We start from the raw sequence: 23,508 nt of genomic DNA on the forward strand, positions 1-23,508 counted from the left end.
GAGGTGGGGCATACCAACCCAAGTGGGAAAGTCTGAGCAACTGTTCCTCACTTATGAACACCCTTCAGCAAGGGTCCTCAACAAGGTTCATGTTACTGAGGCTGTGGCACCTGCCGCTTTTCAGAAAATGGGTGGGGCTGTTGCAAGACAAACCTTGGCTGCCTTCAGTCAAATGAAAAGGTCTTCACAGAACCAATAGTAGTTACAGCCACTGGAGGATCCCTTTATATCCACATCTCTTTCTCCCCCTCCAGCTGTTCTTCATTTCTTTTTATTCTCCTTCTTCAGTTCAGGGTCAGCAATTTGGGGTGGCACTCATTGTCTGCAGTCAAAATTGAATAGGTGTCTGCAGTTGAAAAAAGTTGGCTACACCTGACTGGAGAATCTCCATTTCTTAGTCCTACATCCTTTTGGGGGCTGATTGTAGGTTAAGTTCCTCCTAGCTAAGTATAGCCATACAAACTGTAGAAAATATATAAGGAATTAAGCCTATTTTCACACAAACATTATTTAGCATGGTTGTGGTGGGTTTTCCGGGCTGTGTGGCCGTGGTCTGGTAGATCGTGTTCCCTTTGGGGATCGGGCGGTATAGAAATTGAATAAATAATAATAATAATAATAACAACAACAACGTTTCACCTGCATCTGTGGCTGGCATCTTCAGAGGTGTATCACAGAGGGAAGTCTGTTACACACTGTGTCCAGTGAGAAGGGAATGTTTTAGTGGGGTATACCCACTTGGGAGACCTTTACACACATTTGAAACATGTTACTTTACATGAGAACATATTTTTCCATGAGCTAATTTAAATTAGTGTATGAAAAGATGAAAGACTTGCAGTTGTAGCATACTGCTTCTTAGGTAAGGTGGCACAACAGTTTAGGCTACTCTTTGGCTGCTTCATGACAGAAGTTGTGCTTTTTCGAATCGTCTAACCTGAGAAAAGGTGTCTTCACAAACAAGCCTCAAGTCCAGAAAAGTGATGCTTACTGATAGTTAAGTGGCTCATAGAAATAAAAGACAGACTCTTGGGTATTAAGCATACATGTTTACTTAATCTATACAGAACGGAGTAGATAAAATTTCAGATTCACATTAGTGAAAAATCTCTACAAAATGTTCCTGAAAAGCAAAAAAACAAAACAAAACACAAGACTGGCTATTCATTCAGCGTTTTTTTTCTTCCATGAAAGCAGATATGGGTTGTAAAAATAAAGCAGACTGTTCAGCACAAACTAGATTTCTGCATCACTTTTCACAGTTATTTCCATCTATAGTCTGAAGAGGTAGATTTTCTGCAACACCTGAGAATTGAACTGCAACATAACCAGGTGTAATCAAAGGACAATGGATTTGGAAGATACAGCCCCCAAGCATCCGAGTTTGTAACTACACTTCAGTGTTACAAATAAAAGGTGACTTTTACTGACCGTATAGTTCAGTCAGTGAAAGATTAGTCTTAACGTTCTAGGGGTTATTCAGTCAGTTGTGCACTGTCTCCACCTCATGAAAGGGTAGCAAGAGTACACCCCTCCCCCTGATACTGAACACATTTGTTGCAAATTCACTGTAAAATGTATACGGAGATGGACGGTATAAGCAATAGCCTTAATTTTCTTTTTAAATACATGATTACTGGTTTACAGTAAAGCAGCTGCCTGTGGAAAGCATGTGTTGTATAAGTACATGGACAAATTTGTTGGAGAACGGCAGTGCAATGTATGGCAGAACAACAGAGTTCTGGACTCGTCCTAAAGTAGCCCTCGCTCCAGTCTATGGAATGACTATAAGGCTTCAGGAAATTTAATTTAGCCTAACGAGATTTAGGAGAGACCAAGTGGAAAGGCTTGCATGTGCACGCAATTTTTTAAAACACACAAAAAATCATTCCAATTCCTCCTCCCCCCCAACCCCAGTATCACTAAACCTAATACTTACACTGGTTCTCATTTATTGAAATTTGAAAGCTTGCAACAGAATCCAAAATATATTGTTGCCTACAGGCAGAAGAAGTTCTATACCATTCTGGCAAGAAGGAGAGGCAACAAATTGCATGTAAAAAACCCTCAAGAAGCACTGCAGTTTACTTGCAATTTGCATTCAGATTCTAACTCCATTAAGAGAATAAATTCTGGTTCTTTTCTGCACCTGTCAAGTTGAAAATCCTGTTGCTTTTATGTCTTCGTTTTAGAACAGTAGCCAAAGGTGTCTAACACTGAAGATACTCTCCAATATCTCTGATGCCACCAAGTGGTTAAAATTGGCAAAGTTAAGCGCCTATGCCCTCACTGCACATGTCCCACCAGATTCACTGCTCTTGGAATGCACAGAAACGAGCAAATGCAACTTGGGTGAGATTAGCTGGCCAGTTCTTAGGTCACAACAGATGTAGAACTGACTTTGCTCATGAGTGGTATGAGCTAGCATTTGAAAAATTCATTTCAAACTTCACTTACTTAAAGATATTGATATCCCACTGTACATCATATCAGGGAAAGGGTGAAGAGCTCAGTGCAACCTGAATATTCAAGTTTTTTTAGCAACTAACCATAAAAGAGAAGGGGTAGGCCAACCAAATACCTACCAACAATTATGTGCTTGAATGTGAACTCCCTCTAAAGCAAAGATCAAATCAGGTACCAGCAATGGGAACATTTATCCCTCAAAATAGCAACTGCAACTTAGAAAGTGAACACTAGCAAGCGAAGTTAACAGCAGCTGTGATCATTTTGCACAATGCCTACACTAACAAAGTAAACATGCTGTTGGTCCCTGTGTTAAAACTCATATTTAGGGGGCTTTTCAGAGCAAGCCAATGTTCAAAACTCCAGGGCAAAAATAAAATGGAGCTGTGATCACTGCGCATCAGTTAAGATACAAATTGACATGCCAAATTCAGCAGGTAACCTGTAGATACCAGAAGGCACTTTTACTTACTGGTATGTTTTGTCAAGCAAAATGTTGTATTCTAGAAAAAGCACTAACTAAAGATTTAAGATCAGAGTAGTTTTTTTTCTAAATCGCTCTGCCTGGATTAGGTAACACATCATCATAAAGACTTTTCCATATTCTGAATTATCCTTGACAATGAAAACATGTATTCAGTCAAGTAGATAATACGATGTTCCGAAAAGACACAGTGGCAAAAAAAAGCTACAAAAAGTATCAATACTTTGCCTAGACAACCACTAACTTAAGCCCCAGCCATTTTGAGCACATAGCTACTACTCCATAGTATAAGTAATAACTAAAGTGCAACTTCAGGCACATATTTATGGACAGCATGCTTCAAATTACAATTTTGAAAAGAGATGTTTTCCTGTGAAGTTGGGGGCAGGATGCATACAAGATAACCTGGTTTTAGTTAGTGGCTGCCCAGATCAAATTTGAGTTTCTCTGTAGCCATCTCCCCTTTTAATCACTTTATGAAGTAGGGCAGAAACCACCCTATGAATGAATTAACCCTGCAGGTCAATCCTGAGAAATATGAAAGACAGTTGTAAACCCTGTTTTTTCCAGTTGCAAAATTACATATATTTCAAAGCAGTAGACAAGATTGCAGCTACACTAAACCCTGTACGATTATTCAGCTTTGTTTGTACAAGCAAATATGAATCTGGTGAGCAGAAGCTTCCACTGGTTATCACACCTCTGTTTAACAATAGTTTACACCCTTTTTTGGTAATTAGAGTTGGATACCAAACCTTAATCCACCTAACAGAAGCAAGCTGTTGCTTTTCCCAAACCAGTTACTCCCCTGACACGATGTCAAATCTGTACATGAGTCTGGTTAACAGGGCGATGTGTGTTAACAAGGTCAGAAAGAAGGAATTTGCATGCATCCTTTATGATAGGGTCGGTTTTCTTTAAAAAAGTGAGGCAGATGTGCAACACAGTTGTGGAAAATTTATAGATAAGCTATTCAATAGCTGCTATGCAGCTTCCTGTACCAGGCAAGTTCTGTTGTTCTAAGAAAATACAGATATGGTAGAAAAAGTAAGAAAATTTTCACCACAAAACTAATAGTTAACCACCACCAGTTAAAGTTATACACAAAATATATCTCTCAATACAGTGTTTACACTTTAGTCAACAAAATCTGTGGTAGGAATGGAATCTAGGCAGACAGTTTTTTCAGAGCTATTGCCTTCAGTTGCCACCCTCAATCCAGGATCTGGCTGGATTCCTTCTTCCGCTCCATTGGTAGAAATCCCCAGTTTCTCATGGGAACTGAGTGTGCATGATTGCAACACTCGTACAGCCAGATCAACATCCGCTTCCCTTACAGCAACCTGTTCCTTAAGGACTTCCACCTTCTCATTCAACTCATTTCTTTCTGTTTGAAGAGCTCTGCACAGCTTTTCCAGTCGCTCTAGTTTTATCTGAAAGCCTTTATATTCTCTGTCTTTAACTGTTTTCTGCAATAAACAAAGATGGCACGTGATGAGGGTGACTTTCATGAAACACAACTTTGCAAAGCTGTTAGCAATAAACTGAGAATAAGCTTAAGTTTCCAGCTTGCACAAGAAACCTTTTATAGTGACCGTACTCAGGATATCCACTTAGCACTTCCTCTTCTCCCAACAATTTTTAAATATCTATTTCTGGGGACACACTCCTTCCTTCCAGTTAGGTAATAACTCTAATCTGTAGAGTCCGTCTTCTAATGTTCAGAAGTGATTTCAAGGCAATTAAATTGTTAACATGACATTCACTGGATGCTGTAATGAAAGCAGCCTAGGCTAAAAGAGCTCTCACATAGCTTTCTAAGGTGGTTGATAATGCCAACTTCAGGTGATGTCAGGTCTATCCACCAAGGCAATGGTGACACATCTGTAATAGAAATGTCAGTTAAGTGTATAATTGTCAGAAAAACCCAAAGTCGCTCTCCAACATTCTGGTACAACCTGCACTTACTGTGCTTTGCTTTTTAATGGCTGGGTAGGTAACAGCTAGCTTCGGTTTGCTTTTTACAGACTATGGGTTACATAAATTAACTACTTGGAAGAGACTGAAATCCAACACTCACTTCTTCAGCCATTTGCAGAAGAGCTTTGTTGTTGTTTTCCCATTTTGTACGCCAAACTATTGTCTCTTTTTCCAGTTTTTTAATCTTCTTGGTCATCTAAAATTAAATGTAATACTTATGTTAAACAATGGTGCTTTTTCAACCTGGCCTGAAAACAAACACTTCTCTCCTTCTAACTCAACCAGTGCATTATTTCTCAGTTCCAAAGACTGCAGTCATAAAAGTCTGTTGCGGCATAAATCAACAGCAAACACAGCAAGGTCAAGGATCAGTGGAATGCAGGAAGTAGAGGCTGAAATGATGTAGTGATGTAAACCTCAAAATCTAATCATGGGGGAAAAAATCAACATTCACTAGTTATGCTATGCTAGAAATCACCAGTAATTAGAGAGGAGTCTCAGGTTTTATTAGAGTAGCTAACACTTAAAATGAGATAGAAATCTCAAATTCCTGCTCAACCCAGAGCAGAGAAGAGTATGATACCTAATGAAAGTCAATTCAGCACTTTCTTCTTTATTAGCTATGAGGGATGGGAATTTGAGGTAACCTTAGGGTCAAAATAATACTTTTAACCTAGCAATATAGTCACTCACATAAACCACTGAGCCAAGCTAAAATCTCTTACTTCTTTAGGGCTGTTCAATACCATTTTTAATTCAAAGAGATCCAAATATATATATTCAAAGAGATCCAAATAATATATAGAAAATCCTCAAAAATTCAGCAGCCAATTGATACAACACTCCTTAGAAAAGAAACAACAAAACCCACTCACAAAATCTTCACCTGGTTCTGATGCATCAAGCTTTCACTGGGACTGTACTTCTGCATCACTAAGCACATCTGATTGCTGTGATGTCATACTGGATTTTTACACAGAATGGTTTTGTCATGGTGTGCAGGCCAAAGGAACCAGAGAACAACCTCACTTACAACATAATATCAACTGTGTAAACTGCGATGAAACCAAGACTCAAGAAAAAATCTGACATAATCAAAACGTCTGACAAAGGACCAGCAGCTGTCATCATGAAGGAGGCCGAGACAACTTTCCCATGCCATACTTTTCAAGGCAATATCCTTAGACCCATAAAAATACTAGGAAGCATTAAGTAAAATAATGAAGGAATCACCCAAATGCATATAAAAACAAATCTGGACACAAGCCAGGAGGTTTTTATGCTTTACCTAACAGACGCTCGACTGGCAAACCCAAATGTCCTATTATTATTGGCACAATCACTCTAGGAAGACATGGCTGGATAGACTCATTCATCATGTTCCGTGCCATCCATTCCCCAGAGAGTCAGATATAGAATTGAGGAGCACTCTTCCAATGAATGCCATCTTGGCCACTACAGACAGTGAGCTGCTGTATATCAATGCCTCTCACAACGACAAATGAAATGCCAGCAGGAATATTATGCCTAATGAAATTACAACATATCCTGATACTACATTTTGTCACTAAGTTTCCATAAGTTAATTTAGATTTAAAAACAGCTTGCACCTTACAGTTAACGGCACAGCCATCAGTACCAGCACTGACCCCAAAGTACGTGGAAATATTAATGACTGTCAGCAGCGCTTCCTCGGCTCCTACATGAGAACACGTTTCCTGTACATGAGATTTCTCAGAAATGTTTTTTCTTTTGGATACTTGGAAGGAAACATGAAAGATTCCACAAGGACTTCAGTTTTTTCCATCCCATCATCATTTTTAGCCTGGACCAGTGCACACAACAGGTTCTTTTTCTGAGCAACCCCAGTGTATGCAGCACCATTAACTGCTATATATCTACATACTTTCAGAAACCACACTAAACACAGCACAACATTACCTACTGTAGGGGTTTGCAACCTATGATTCTAGAGCTGAATATGTCTTAGTACACAACCAAATATGTTTTTTTAACATGTCAATTATCAGTAATGAATATTTTCAGTTATACAGATGGACTCCTACTGAATCTGATGATTACACCAAAATTCAGAGCAAGTAGTTTAGTTCTTCAGCTATAAAAAGCTGCTGACTGCTGTGGCGTGCACTATGTTGCATCTGGATTTGCATCAGTGCCTTAGACAGGGACTCACACATGGAATATTTACAGTCATTCCTAAGAGTAAAGTAGAGATTCAAATGATGTAATGAAACAGACCAATAAACCTAAACGAGTGCCTAGAAATACCTATTACAAGACAGGGGCAAAAGACTGGCTGTCACTGCCAGCAGCTTCCAGCTCAAATCAGTCCAACTTATCAATGATTAGAAGTCTATGACCATGCCAGTTTGCAATAAGAAAATCACTTAAAACAAGCCGTATTACATAAACAGCACCAGAAACCTCACAGGACAGGGATCAAGTCAGGCACAGTCCTTTCCCCCAGACAAATGTTCCCTCAGGTTCTCAGGCACAGAAGTAGACAAGGCTAATGCAGCTGGTCCTTCACAATCCAGGCTGGAACTCCCTTGCCCCCTTTCGGGCAAAGAATAATTATAATGCCTCAGGCACAGAGAAGGGTGGTGCTGAGCCTTTTTTTTTTTTTACAGCTGCCTCAATCCAAAAGCAAACTCTAAAAACCAGGAACATAATCTATGCAATATCTTTATCAGGAACAATCCATTACAGGACCTGAAATCATCAGACAAACCATCCTTGAATGTGATGAGTGCTGTCGTAAGGCAACAATTGTATTTTTTCTCTACACTGGACAAAGAGGTCAGTCACTACTCAGAAGAACAAACAGACAAAAAATTGACATTAACAGCCTTATTTGGGGGGGAGCGGTTTCAGAAGTTGGTGATTCTGGGATTTATTATTTCTACTTCCCTGTCTCCAACATTTAACAGATATTAATTATTTTAGCAAAACCTGGAATGATTCCCTAATAATTACATGTTTACCATAACTAATCTATGGCTTCTTTTAAAAATGATTTTAATTTAACCTAGCTATATTTATTTATAGCTTTTGTTTCTGACAAAGACTCAAGATAGATTATAGAAGATAACACAATGCAATGATACAGCATAAGACAACCAACAAACAGGGCAATTGGACTAGAACTGTAGAATTAGTAGGCAATACGAACTATGACTGCCTAAAAAAGCTGCAGTGGAATCACACAGATAGAAGACACTGTAGAAAATGCAAGACAATACCTACTCCACTGTAACAACAGAGCTTTCCTGGATTGCCACTTCCTATGTCTTAACCCGTTTATGAAAACACCTCTCTGATTGTTTCCGTTCTGCACATTCTGCAGAATGAGAGAAGTGTGGGAGCATGACATGACTCTGGTGTTTGGCATTATTCTTTCTAGGGGCAGTGCAAATCACATCACAGTGAAAATTTACCCACTGCATTTGAACAAACAGGTTCTAGCCCACAAAACTTATGCTGGAGTAAAATGTCAGTCTTAAGGTGCTACAGCATTTTTATTTTTAGCTTAATCCTCAAATCACTGCAATCCATTGTTCAAGACTGCTAAAAAACAGCGAAAGAATATTAACTTTTCCTGACACTTCCAAGCAAGACATCAATAATTTCTTCCAACAGAAATGGATATATTATATCAGGTTCTTTGATACTTATGCAAAATTTAACAGACAACTACTATCAGGTAATGTATGATTCTTCAGTTTTGTATCTCTGTATCTCTGTACAGTTTTGTATCTCTGTATCTTCAGTTTTGTATCTCTGTACAGTTTTGTATCACTGTACATTGGTGGAAAGAGGAAAATAAACAGGCTATCACTTACATACCTTTTCCATCTCTTGCCTGAAAGTTGTGAAAAGTTCATTACTCTTTGTCATTGTTGTCTGGAACTCCTCAAATTTGTCCATGTAAAGAGATAGCTAAAGGGAAAAAATAGTTAAGTCCTATATGATTATATCCAAACTCTGCAGCTTAATCACTTATGTGTTTTCAACACCACCTTAAAAATTAATACATGATCTTTCTCAATGTCAAGTTTAAGCAAATAATTCATTTCTCCAGCTCTTATTCAAGAAGTGATGAATACCAATACATGAAACAAGGTTGAAAGCATGACATCTTGCATTGTGAAATTTCTCTCAAAAGGGATAAATATGGTAGAGGGGAAAGTATTGATGGAACACAAAATACTAGTGAATAAAAAAATCATAAGTGGCAGGGCTGCGAAAGAAGCCATTCCAATAGACACTCACTGACTTTAGACTCATTTTCAAACTTTTCAGCAAAATCCTCAGGATAAATCATACTGCCCCCAGATTCAGTGCTAGAAAACCAGACTGTATGACAGATGGCATTGATGAACCAATACCAATCAAGATCCCCCACCTTCACATTACAGGTGTGATATCTGCAAGAACTAAGTAAATGAGGTAATTATGGTCTGCAGAATAAGGCACCAGCTTCCCTTTCTATGAAGCAAGAGGCAGGACCTATGAAAATGATGGCAAATAATTTACCATTTTAAACAAAAACAATATTTTAGTAATAGTAACAGGAATTCAATTTAAGTAAAGCAAACTGAATATTAAAGGCTGATGCACAATACCAGATTTGCCACAATATGAAGATTTTGCTGCCTTGCAACAGAGATTTTATGCGGAATTCGTGAACAGGATCAAACATTTGGAAAACATGAGTTTGGCAACTTGTTTAGCATGACCCAGCAGACAAACCAGGAATGTAAGTTGAGAATGGGTTTCAGAAGTCTCAGTGCCTCAATTAAAAAGCCACCTGGCAAAGAATTACATATATCTGTCACAAATACCAGATTTGAGTGACACAGAATACAGTCAACACGAACACAATGAGACACCAGCAAACATGGTAATATACTTAAATCTAAATTGCACAATGATCTCTAACACATTGTTTTATTTGCATATTTTAAATCTGAGTTTCAGAAAGGATTCCTAATGGCAATTAAAAATCACTTAGACAATCAACATGCCAGTAACAGAGTCATTAACATCTAACACCTAATGCAGCTAACATGAACAGGCAGACTTTAGTTTACCTGCTGTTTCAATTGGGCTTCTTGTTGCTTCATCTGTTCACATTTGTGTCTGGACTCAGTAGCTTCCTTTAAAAACTGAAGAAAAAATATACTGTTTCCTCTCTATAATATTCGTTGGAATATCTAACAGTTTCTTATTCTGACTACTATGTAAAAACAAGTTTATTTTGAAGTTATCTATTACCACATTAGCCACTTTCCAGTTTTTAAAATTAATATGAAAGAGTTATATATTGAACAGACATGGTCTCTTCATTCTACAAGTTTACCTGAAGTATGCTGGTACAAAAAAAAAATACAAGTCAAACCTTTACAAATGTATGCCATGATGTTCAGGGGATGTTATATTAATTTGTTCTGACAACTCTCAGGTTTTTCACTTAGCACACGCTAGACTGATTTTACTTAACAGAACAACTTCAGGAAGAGATACTGCAGTCTAAGCTTACTGATTTCAGTTGTCTTAAACTGAAATAACTTGCATAGGATTATACTGCAAGTTAGTGGAAACATCTGTTTTGAGTCTACATACTTTGGGGCTACCACAGTATTTGAAACTGTTTTTTTTTATTTTACAGAAATACTGTCTTTCACTTAAAATGACCCATTTCTGCTTATGTAACTATGTTGTACTTTCAGCAATGAGAGAATCTTCATGTAGATATTTTAAAATTCATAACATATTCTTCAATAAAAATGCACAAGAAACAGTACATTTCACATCTTCACAGTCAGAAATTTAATGGGTATCCATGCCATCAAGATTTAGCAACCCTATATGTGAATCGGCAGCTAGAAAACAAGTGGAGCTCAGTTGGAATGGAGGTTCGCTGTCTTCTTTTTCAGGATACAGTCACCTTTATTAGCTCCTGCTCACGCCCCCCCCCCCCCAAGCTTCTAAGGGATGTGGTATAGAAGAATTCAGCAGGCATCCTCCTCCTATGTTGTTGCATGAGCAGCACCATATCCCGCATGGCTCTCAACCTCTCAGAAACTGGCTTATGGAAGGAAAAAGAGGCTGAAGCAACAATAGAAAGATAGGGAGGAATGGCGCTATACAACGTGGCTTGGGTCCAGACTAGCATTTCTGGGGATGCAAGTCCACAGAGCATGTTTTGCCAAAATGCCCCCGCCCAAAATCCCGTTTTGGCAAGCAAGGAGAGGCATTTGATGGGAACATCTAGTTTTTATCCAAGTCAGTGGGCATAAATACTAACCAGAAATATTCCAATAAAGCAATCTCCAAATTGTGTTAGAATAACTGCTTAGGGTCTACAATGTGTTTTTGTTTCAAGGGAAGTTTTTTGTCCCCGAGTCTTTGGGCAATATGCTGCTCAGTTAAAGGTAGCGGGATATGCTACTTTTAACTGAGTGAAGGATACAGTCAGGACAAAATACAGCTTAAGATTAGATACACTTACAAACTCCCTTTCCCTTTGATGCTTTTCTTCAGCTTCTTTTATGAGCTGTGTTGTCTGTTGAAGCTTAGCATCCACCAGCTGCTGTTGTAGTTCCTTATGCTTGAAGACTTTGTCCATATGCTGGAGAAAAAAGAATATCAGAGCTTCAAGTTAGACATGGCAAAAACCTAACCAGGAAGAGAACTCCATCATAGCAGAGGTATTCTCATTTTACTGAGTATTATAAGAGCTGACATCGATTTAGAATATAGACTGAAATGTTAAATCCTGATTTTACTGAAGGAAAGTACTTATAAAGAAATTAACACTGCAATCTTATGCAAAGTTAATCCAATCAGAGACAGTTATTCCAACAGCGCTTGAAGATGGCCTTTTTTAAAAATGGAGTTCTAGTCAATGTTCAGAGACAGCATTTAAGACATTAAAGCAGCAACAGCTGAGGCAGATATAGAACTGAAAACTAGAAGATCAGTAGTAAAACATAGTTGGCAATATTAGATAAAGCTAATGGATGACACAAGCAGACACACTGGTTCTTCTGTTCTAATCCGCCTAACATTCTACAAAGGATGCAGACAAAAAGCAGAGTATGAATTCCCCTCCCACTTTAAGATATCTTCTCCCATAAGAGGCTCATGTGTGTGTTACATGTTGTCTTCCAAAATCTCCTATAGTTAACAGACTGAGGGCTGTGACTTCCCTTATTGAGTCTATCCATCTCAGAAAAGCTCACACTGCTGTTTTTTGGCTGGTTCTATTTAAAAGGTATTATGGGGCTTTTGAAACAGGATAAAATCTTAAGCCAATGCTAAAATCCACAGAAGGTGAAAAGCTAGTTGGAAAAGACCACATGCAATGCAGTACACCCTGCTGAATCAGTATTTGCAAGAAGCAGAGCATGCAAGTAATGCTTCTACAAAGTATGCAGTAACCCCTAGATTGAGGTAAGCACAATTTTCTTCTATGAATTGGTAAGTCACACTTACACTCTGCATCCTACTTGCTAAGATCAGATTCCTAATTCACAGCCAAGAAGCTACTGAATAAGGTTTGCAATTTAAGAGTAAAGATGTTTAGGCGAGATAACCAAAAATGGTGATGTCCCAAAATGAAATGCTAAATGTTATTAGAAATGGACTGCAAAATTGTAAAAATACAACCCAACCATTTTATATTAAAGACGAAGAAAGGAAGTATAACTCATTTATAAACAGCCGCACATACCTAGATTTTTTATTCTGCTCTTCCCCAAAACCTCATGGGGGAATATGTGATCAAAGGAGCTTAAATATGCATTAAGCTCCAATTTGAAAAAGAACTTTAATAAAATTCTGTCTTGTTGGTATACGGCACCAGAAACACTGGCAAGGATGTATAGAAATGTTTTGAAGTGTTGGAAATGTGAAATCAAGAAGGGAGTTTTTATCAGTTATGATGGACTTGTGGGAATGCTAAGGGATTTGGACATCGAAACACACAATAATTCAAAAAAATTTAAAGACAAATATACAAATGAAACCTGAGGCCTATCTGCTGGGAATTATGGATAGAGCTCTGGAAGGAAAATAAGGAACTTACATATGACAGCAGCAACAACATTAAATGTGCAGAAATGGAAAACTTAAGCTATACCTACAATTGAAGAATGGCAGTTAAAGGTTATTATAGTTGGTAATTACGTTTATGGACAATTGGAAACCCTTGATAGCATATTTAAATGAAACAGAAAAAAATAAATTGATGATTAATGACTTTCTAGATTAAGGTTTGTTAAAATAAGAACCAATAGAAAAAAGTGAGACTTTTATCAATAATGATGCTAAAGATCTAACTATATCTAAGTGGTTAATGATCAAGTGCTAAAAATTATTTCAGAATTAATATTTGGTGCAGAAGAAACTGGGAGTCCTAATGGAATAAGTTCTTGTAATTTGTGCGTGTGTGTACTTTGTGTGTTTCTTTGGTGTTGGAAAGATTTTGAAATATGAACAACATTTTTAAACCCAAAGAATCTCAGGGCAGCACACAGGGTTCTCTCTACTCCAAATAACCTCAGAAATACTCAGTGTAATAGTTAAGGCTAGGAATATAAGACCGAGTGAACTTCGTGGCAAAGTCTCCAGTGTCACAGCCCAACTATAAGCACTACACTACACAGACTGTTTTAAGGTTAAAAATACATTTTAAAAGCCTATCTAGGTAGAAATCTAGAATGCCTTTCCGTTTTGTTGTTGCAGGCTGTAAACAGACTATTCGCTATATTAATGGCTGAATATAGTGGACTAAGGCAGCAGTTACTAACTTTTTTAGTATGGTGATCCACCTGTCCACATTTGTTTGGAATGGTGACTGTGGAGAAAGTGTCTGCATTAGCTTAACTGAAGTCATCTTGGTTGTAAGTTCTTATGAAGTGGTTCTCAAAATAATTGCCTATCTTTGGCTTCCCCCCAGCTTTTCCAACCTGATACCAAGTAGCGGTTAATTGAAGGTCACAGCCCAGCAGCATGAAGTTTTCCTAACAGTTGAAACTTCAATAAACCCTCAAGTCCGGCACCTGATAACAATGATGAATCACACCAACTGTCTTTGCTAATTGCAGTAACCCTTGATTGGTTTGCTTAGATCACCTGACATGTAACATCTCTATAATTGTCTTTTCAATTTCAATTCAACTTTTTTCCCGCCTGTTGCTGCAGACATCATAATCATGTCACCTTTTGCTGGCTAGAGCTTTTTGAATATATTTCCTGCTTGCTTTTGGACTTAACAGCTATGCTACCATATGCTTACCAGCTACGCTACATAAAAGATATGTTTTATGCTTTGATTTTATTTGGTTCAATTTTGATGTTGCTAGCTCTTATACAACTGATTATATGTACTTTATGCAAGTGTTCTATAGTTTGTTGAATGCAAGCTGAGTTCAATAAACTTAAAAAATTGTTTTAAAAGACCTTTTTGCCTCTGAGATGTGTGCTTTCAAAATCCTGACCCACGTTGAAGTGAGACTAGTCAGCTCTTCCTCTATAGTGACCCATCAGGGGCTAGCACAGTTTTTTTGGAATCCCAGCAAAGCTATGACCTTGGCACTCATCTAGTTCAGCACTCCATTTTCTACAATGACAAAGCAGGCCTTTCTGAGAAACCACCTCACAAAAGGGGGATGTGCCCTCACTGTGAACCACTAGCAAGTGGCATTCTGAAATACACAGCCTTTGCATATTGCTCTGATCTCCCTCTTCCTTACTTCCTCTAAACACACGTTAGTAACCCTCAGGATACATTTTACTTGATCAACATGTATATGCAGAGAAGAAAAAACACCAACTAATATATGTATTACTACTCAATATATGTATTACCACTCAAATACTATTTCCACGGTCAGATCTTGATTTCTAAAATACAGGGGTCATGGAAAGAGCAGGGGTGCCATTAGACAGGGCTGGTCCATGACCCACTTTCAAAGGCTTTGAAACACACTTTTGGCTCTGATCCACAGGTTGGGAAAGACTGGGCTAAGGCCCAGACAACTTACTTCTTCTCGCAGTGCATACTGTTCGACAAGTTTCTTCAATTTCTCTCCCAACTCAATATTTTCTTGGCGCAGCTTTGCATTATGTATGCCATGCTGTTCCAGCTGAGCCTGAATTTCATTCAGCGTGATCTGGAAATGTGCAGTTGCTTCTTTGCGTCTCTCCTCCTCTTCCCGAGCTTGCTGCATGTTTTCTTCCTTTTATCCAAAGAGATTCAACAACATGCTTTCACCAACATGGTCTTTTCAAATAAATTTTATACATGTACAGTTGACCCAGGCTACTGTCATCTTAATGGTCAGCTTAGAGCTATATTGGTTTCAATATTCCCATGAGCACCCAATTCCCAGATACTGTACACTTTGCTTGTGCACACATGGCTTAGCTCTCAAGAGAAACACACATAAACTTTTGCTAGCATCATGTGAGGCATGATTAGTATGCTGCTAACAGCAGTTTCTTAAAACAGAAATTGGGGTTATATGCTTGAACCAAGGTGGGGGAGCAGTTTGAACCCTTTTGGTACCCACTGCTGTCACCATTACTTCATTTGTAAAGCAGGCTCATTGATGTTCAAGGGTCACAGAAAAAAAATACTTGAGTGGCAGCAACTCTGTGGAACCGCTCCCTTTTGTCAATCTGAGGCTCATTCCGCACATGCAGAATAATGCACTTTCAAACTGCTTTCAGTGCTCTTTGAAGCTGTGCAGAATAGCAAAATCCACTTGCAAACAGTTGTGAAAGTGGTTTGAAAACGCATTATTTTGTGTGTGCGGAAGGGGCCTTAGTCTGGTCAAAAGTAAGAGATGTGACTAGTCAGTGGCGCTCTTCAAAAGGGAGTGGTTCCACAGAGTTGCTCCCACTCAAGTATATTTTTTCTGTGACCCCTGCACATCAATAGCCACACAAGAAAGCCTGGAAAGTATTATAGTTGCCAGTCCAAGCTATCAGGGAGAGGACTACATCTTAGAATGGCAGATTTTCTATCTGTTGTGAGGTCAAGACTAACAGCTTGGTGTATGCTTTCTTCTTTCTCTGGTTGCATCATAGCAAGACAAAAAGCAAAGTAAGAAGAGCCCTTGGTATCTAACTTACCCTGCAAGTTAGCTTAGCAATGCAGTGACTGGCATCAGCACAGAATGCAGAGCTTAAGCTATTCTGTTGACAGGGTATGCCCCATATTGTCAAGGGAAGCTTCCCTCACATCCATCATATTAGTGAATACTTTTCAAAGTTAGAATAGCTGTAATGAAAAGGATGAGTACATGATGTCACCCATTTCTCTCAAGGGAACCCTAAAAAAGCACAAACTCATGCACATACATAGGCAAACTGAAGCTGAGGTTTATATCTGCAGTTGGTACTTCCTGTCCTAAGGTTCAAACTACAAGATTATAAATAGTGTCATTATAAAAACACAGTTCCTACTATGGGAAAGAACTCTGGGCACAATCAGAGCCAAGCAGCAACTGAACAGACTGGTATAGTTTTGCACTGCAACCATTCAACCCAAAACCTTCCCTATGTTCTCTTCACCAACTCTTTGGTAATTCAAGGAAACAACTGCCCTTCTATTACCAGTTGCAGTTCCTTGTACCGAACATCATGGATGCAGCATTTCTGATTGCTACCTAGTCTATACCATCTTGTGTATTTGTTGGACACTTCCACACAAATGACTCTACTTCTGTGGTCCTGTGCAAACTGAATCCTTGTGACACGCAAGAACACACTGCATTCAACACAGATGTATACCTGGACAAAATGTACTGGAACCAGTGATGAGCCAGTGGAAAGCACCTACTAATGTACAGCTTTCCTGCCTTTCCCTCCCCCCCCAAACTTCCTGAAAAGCTGATTCTAGAGGTCGTGACAGTTACATGGACAACATACAAATAACCTGGGGAGCTGGGGTAAAGAGGGAAGCCAAATGAAATCTTCATCACATCACTCTTGTGCCAACCGAGTTTCTGGAGCCAACAGAAACAAATATAATGGAAACCTTCTCCTTACTAGAAACACCCACCTTCTGGGATCTGTGTGGCTGTACATCCACACATACCCTGCAAACTCAATCATCATCTTTTCAGAGGTCTCAGTGGGGTGCTGAGAAAAGTGGAAGGGAACAAAAGATCTATGCTCAGGACCTTGCATTTCATTGGATACAATCCAATAAAAGTAACTGATGGCTAAGTAAGTGCATAAGAGACTCCTCCTCCCAAAAGTGCAATAATTAGCTAAACTTCTTCCCCCTGCACTCCCATATAACATCAGGGCCCTCCCCCATGGAGCACAAAGGAATCATTAGGTAACTATGAGAGGATCAACAGTCTTCTTTATTATCAACTACTGTCAAGGAATGAATAAGTAATTCCAAGTTCCCTGTATTTTCATCTGTTTCCAGTTCTCTTCTGTTTCCCATTTAATGTGTTGTACAGATGAAACAATATAGTACATATGATAAATTCAAACAAAGAAAAAGTATGCAATTTTTAAATTTTTCTGTATTATATGTACTACGTTAAATTAAATACCAAATAGATTTTAAAAACCAGAAATGTACACAGCTATAAACAAGGGGTTCCCAACATGGTCCTCGTGGGCATTGTGGCACCTTCTAGAAAATGGACAGGGCCATGTGGGGTTTTTGCTCAGAAAGGCATCTGATTGGGTCTGCAGATTTTTTTAAAAATGTTGCTTTGGCAGCAGCTGCCAGCACAGCACAAATGGAAGATAAGCTGCAGCAGCCATTACATGTTTGGCTTTACCTTCTGCAGCAGCCATTTTGTGGCTGCATCCACATACTGTAAGAGAATATCAAGATACCTGCAGGCTCAAAAAGGTTGGGAACTCCTGCTATAATCTTTCAAGAGTATTCAACATCATCTAAACCTGACCTTTATAGTTTTATTATGGCGCTGAAGCTCACGACAGAGAGATTCCAGTTTGCTGCGTGCTAGGATTGCTTTGCTATGTTCACTCTGCAAGTGAACCTTCTCTTTTACAATTTGAGCCTGCTTCTTCTGTAGCACCTTCATTTGTCGTTGAACATTTCGGCTTTCTTCCAACTAAACAAGAGAAATAAAGAGAGGTTAAAAAGCAATTCTTTGGTATAGCACCTTAAACCCAACTGATATTCTGTAGTTAATCAGATTTATTAATTTTAAAGCTGCGCACTGACAACTGCAACCCACAGCGTAGGCTTTATTACTAGAACCTCACAGCTTCAACATACTATCAAAATCTCATTCTATCATGTATCCAGCATATGACTAGTCATGATTAAGGAAGATTGTTCCTAAATCCTGCTACAAAGAGTAGTCAAGTATGACATTCATATCTTTATAACCACAAAGCTTGATTACTTTGCTGTTGGGGCTGCAGCTAAAGACTCTGTGGAAGCCATAAACTAGCATGGAACAAAGAAGCATACCTAATTATGAGGCTTTGTTGCCAAAGGCATGGGTGGTCTAAACTGGCATCCTGTCTGTCTCTCCATCGAAATTCACAGTATTAGTTTCCCTGCACAAGCTTATGATTTAGATTCTATAAACTTATACAAGGACTTTTTCCTGCCTATGGTTCTATTAGTTATTAACAGCCATAACAAAAGGGTACACAGAGACATACTCTCTGATGCTTCTTTCTAACTTCAGAATTACCTTCTGTGAAGTGTTCCATATTCTAGTTTTTATGTCGCTATTATATGATCCCATGTGCATCAGGACAGGTTATGTTGTTTTCTATATATGAAGAGTTCTGAGCACATGTGGCAATTCTTCACTATACACGAAGTACACTTATCTGCCTATGAGGATATGTGTACAGTCAACATTGCATTTGAATGTGGCTTGTGAATCATAGCTGTTCTCTGGATTTAAGCCTATTCCATCTGGGCCAAACAAATGTGAATATCATATTTATGCATATTTCAATTACACAACTAGAGACATTACAGTTATGCTTCCTGCTTCCCTCACTTTCATGTCATACCCAAATACAATGTTAATATACAATTGCAGCTTTATGAGTAGCAGCAGATCCAAAAGAATTAAAGCAAAAAAAGTGTAGCTTGATCTCTCACATGCTCAAATGTCTCTCACCAATTTGGTTAAATCTTCAGAGAAAATACCTCATTCAACTTCTACTAATACAATTAACATCTGAAGCAGTGAAGCTTTAGTGCTACACATACACCTGTACAATTAAAAAATCTTGACAATTATTGTGGCACATACCAGATCAGCATATTTCTTGCAGAGTGCTGCCAATTTTTCTTCTGGACTGGCAAGAGTATTTAAAGCCTGCATCAGTAATAATACTTCTTTTCCTATAGATGATGCAGAAAAGTATACTATACTTCATTAAGCAGCAACAAACTGTTTGGCTCTAAAATGTTTCAGTACATAAATTATTATTTATCATTTCTCAACAGAACTCTCACCTACTAACAAGTATCGACAAAAAATAAACTTTGACAGAGCACATAAATAAAGCCTTGAAATGCCACTACTGAAATACATAGTAGAAAAAGTATACTACTGCAATTGTGTATGCAACAATGGCCAATGAACACTTATTTCTACAAACATATGCAACAGGTTGGATCCTACAGACTTCAAGTGGGAGAAGGTATTGCAGTGCATTCCATCTCTCCCAGACCGTAAGACAATGCAGGGGTATCAGGGAGACTTTGTGCGCCAAAAAACACAAAACAGAGGAAGGGAAATCAGGCAAGAAGATTACAGCTCCTTCCCATGATAGCAAAAATACAGCACAGCAAGCTTTTCCTAGATGAAAAAGGGCAGTTTTGCCCAATTTACCATCATTTCAGCCAGTGGCATTTTATCTGCACGGCTTCTCCAATGGAGCATTGGCCTTCCAGAGATTTCAGGAATGCCAGCAGAAGGTGTAGAAAGAACTACTACCCATGAATATCTTCTGGCATTGATTTTCAGAATCTAGTCCAGTATTTACAAAACTAAACAAACAGATCTTTACATCTGTTAATGTTGTGATTCTATTTTTCATGTCCAATATTTATAAATTCCTAAGATGGTTATAGAAATCAACACTTTCTACTCAAATTCAGCACATCATTCCATATTTTAATAAACATAAAAACTCTTCCCGGATTTACTTTATTTATAGTCTGCCTTTTTTGTTGATTAAGGCACAACAATTTTTTCTAAGTAATAAGAAAAAAACCCTAAAATATTTCATAAAGAAACTGATGACTTATTTTGAATCCTGGAACAACAAAAGCAGTTATTAATCCTAGTCTAGTACAGCTATATACCTAAGGTTTTCTCTTTGTTTTTCTCAACTTCTGGGTCTTGCTGGCCATCAGGAGGATCAATACGGGTTTCTTCTCTCCCAGGAGTCTCTTCTCGCAGTTCTTCTGCACAGAATTCAGGTCCCAACAGCTTTCTGTTTCTGGCTATGTAATCCTCCATCTCGTCCAGTGTACCTGCATTTTCTGTGCCATCATAATTTGTTTCTGAACGTTGCAGCATTGTATTCAGTCCTGTACACTGGCTGTTCATTAGCTGTTCCTGGTTGCTACTTCCAATCTCACAGATATGTGAGTCTTCTGTAGTAAGAATTAGGCACTGGAAGAAAGAACAACAGTGTAAGCCATTTAATAAAAAATGATCTTTTGACTATATTATGATCTAATTTCAACCCAAAAGGTTTTGCGAAAATACGTGACAGGACATTAAGGAGTGTGAAGTCTGTATGGAAAGAACAAAAAGTTACAAAAAGAGAAATGAGTTCATGCCACTGTGCAACCATGTTGTGTGGCCTCTCATAACACAATTCAATAAGTTTACATGAAAGTGACCTATCAAGTTCATTTCTAATATACATTGGATTAGACAGTTCTTTTCAGAATATGAAGAAACTGGGTGAGATGAACAATAGTTTTGTTAGATGTAATAGCTGTTCAGTCACCTTGATTACCTAGGGCAGGGGTAGGGAACCTGCGGCTCTCCAGATGTTCAGGAACTACAATTCCCATCAGCCTCTGTCAGCATGGCCAATTGGCCATGCTGGTAGGGGCTGATGGGAATTGTAGTTCCTGAACATCTGGAGAGCCGCAGGTTCCCTACCCCTGACCTAGGGCCTTACTGGACCACACAGAACTGCAGCCTATTTGAAAATCTTATATTGGCCACTACTTTAGAATGTAGCAGGCTGTCTGATAATTTTTAAGAGTTTCATAGAACATATAAACTAGTGTTATAGTTCCTCAATTTCAACTTAGGAACTTCCTAAGTTCATACTCCTGCACTGCCATAAAGTTAAGTGAGCTTGAGCCAGTCATACCCTCAGAATAACTAGAATACTCTAGAGATAAAAGGGAATAAAAAAATCCTAGATATATCATCCCAAATCCTTGAAGGCAGGATGAGATAGACCTGAGACTTCCTTACTTTCTATACTCAACCATACTTACACTCAAGACTTAAGGGATGAACCAGTGCTCTAAAATTGTGTAAATACAGTTTCAAAGCCATGAACCAGCTAAAATGTTACATCTAATATGTTGATACATAGGCATTAGCTGCCCATAGACCCTACAGTTAAAAGAACACAGACCCCCCTTGCAAAAAAAAACCACTAGTTTTTTTCATGTCACAAAGTAGGTTAGACTTTCATTGAGTAGCAAAAAAATCAGTTAATTTTATAAAAGTACTGTCAATAACACTTTACAAAGGAGAAATTCAAGTGTAAATTCCTTCTCATAATCAAGAAAAAATGGGTATTTGTAACAACATTGTTGTAGCAGGGATTGGGTTAGGTGCAGAATATAATTGCCTTACCACAGCAACTGGGTAATGACATCTCACACTGGTGCAGACATGCCAAATATTAACAATGTGATGGAAGTGTCTTAATTTCACTCTGCAGTGAGTTCTATTTACAAATATAATCAGGGGAAGTATGAAATTGCTGGCAAAGTTATCAGGACTACTAAGTTCTTCTTAGCCCCTTTTTCCTAGTTTACTTCTGTTTAAAGGAAGAGAAACACCAATTTATTAAAGAATATATGCATTGCATGCTTCATTATTCTATATCAATGTGTTATGTAGTGTTCCTGCTTAAGAACGGAAGCGTTCTATAAAAGACTGAAAGCGATTGTAAGAAAGCTCTATTGTTGCTTGAATACAGCTATTTACTGGTCACATGAGAAATGGATTTTGAACCTGGTTGTCCTGCTCAAAGGCAGGATACCGTAACTGCTGCCAAAAACTTGAGTAGACATGAGTTAGGACACTGCAAAAATATATGCCAGTTAGTTAAACAAGTTTGTAAGTTATAAAACTGAATTGTACAACCATAGCATTATCAAGGCTAACTTTATGATTTAACCAGATTCTACAGAGTACTCTGCTTTGAACATCCAAGTTACCAATCACATCACATTTTTTGTGACGAAATGCAACTATAATAGCAATTCTGATACAGCCCTCATTCACTGTGACAATATGCTCTTTTAAAAAGTTTTATTTAACAGCATTACACCCTCTTTATTCAATTAAAACATTTGCAGAACAAACAAACTATGTATAACAGTTCTGCAGTTAAGGAAACTGCCAGGAAAAAAAAAACACCGAGAGAGAAGTAATTAAGACAACATAATGGCATGTATAGGGTTTTAAGGCCTGAAAATACAAGCTACTGAAGAAACAAAACGATGCACCCTCCTATGTCGTTTTTAACAATCTAGTTCTGCAGATCGATTATATTGGTTACGTTCCGGAGACATTTACCAATTTACCCAAACCAAGTTTGGCATCGAACACGCATATGAAAAGATAAACAAGCACCGTATAACCCAGCACTCGGGCGTGAAGAAAGAGGGATAAAAGAAGTTTAACAGCGACTTGCCGCCTGCGATGCTCACTGGCTACCCCACCCCCCACCCCCCTTGGCGGGGAACTGATAGCGCGCTGGCTTTTGCAGGAGGAAAGAAAAACCGCACTGAAGAGCCAATGAGGCGGGACCCTACAGCCCCCTCCCCCCTAAGACGGTCCCAGAAGTTTGACTTCATCTATTGCTTCTTCCTCCCGACCTCCCTCCAGGTGAGCCGTGGCGCCTGAGCGGCTCACACCGCAGTCACGAGGGCCGGTAGCGAGCGCCTGTGGCGCCCCCTAGAGGTTCGCGCGCAACCCGCTTCGAGCCCCCTTACTGCTCACGAGATCCCGCCACGAGCAGATCCCCCCCGCCGCCGCGGGACCAGCCTCCCCCTCCTCTGACCAACCGCTCGTCTGGAGCAGAGGCGACCCCAGCCGGGTAGAGGAGAGCGAAGCGGCGGGCTGTTACCTCAGAGCCGCCCGCCGCCGATCCCGGGGCTTCTCCCTCGCCCGGCCCCTGCGGATGTTCCACGCTCCCCTCGGGCCGTGTCGCTCGGCTCCCTCCGCCACACGCGAGTTCTGCTCTGCGCGCCGCCATAATGTGACGGCGGTACCCAAACAAGCCGGCCCACACCAGAAACACAC

The 23,508-nt window shown here is 39.1% G+C and overlaps 1 protein-coding gene across 2 annotated transcripts; it reads right to left on the minus strand.

Annotated features, from left to right (window-relative positions):
- Positions 1-1,034: 1,034 nt before the first annotated feature.
- On the minus strand, positions 1,035-23,506 carry TXLNG (taxilin gamma). 2 transcript variants are annotated; one of them, XM_048494395.1, is made up of 10 exons: positions 23,333-23,506; positions 20,301-20,613; positions 19,240-19,331; positions 17,899-18,069; positions 15,004-15,198; positions 11,466-11,585; positions 10,045-10,119; positions 8,798-8,890; positions 5,031-5,126; positions 1,035-4,419 (listed from the first exon to the last, which is right to left on the minus strand). In XM_048494395.1, the coding sequence occupies exons 1-10, from the start codon at positions 23,459-23,461 to the stop codon at positions 4,087-4,089; spliced, it is 1,617 nt and encodes a 538-aa protein (XP_048350352.1). In that variant the 5' UTR covers positions 23,462-23,506; the 3' UTR covers positions 1,035-4,086. The 2 variants fall into 2 exon arrangements, with proteins under 2 accessions (XP_048350352.1, XP_048350353.1); XM_048494396.1 differs by having other exon boundaries at positions 4,276-4,419; positions 5,027-5,126.
- Between the last annotated feature and the right edge of the window lie 2 nt (positions 23,507-23,508).

This window comes from Sphaerodactylus townsendi, linkage group LG04 (genome assembly GCF_021028975.2).
Source record: "Sphaerodactylus townsendi isolate TG3544 linkage group LG04, MPM_Stown_v2.3, whole genome shotgun sequence".
NCBI classification, from domain to species: Eukaryota; Metazoa; Chordata; class Lepidosauria; order Squamata; family Sphaerodactylidae; genus Sphaerodactylus; species Sphaerodactylus townsendi.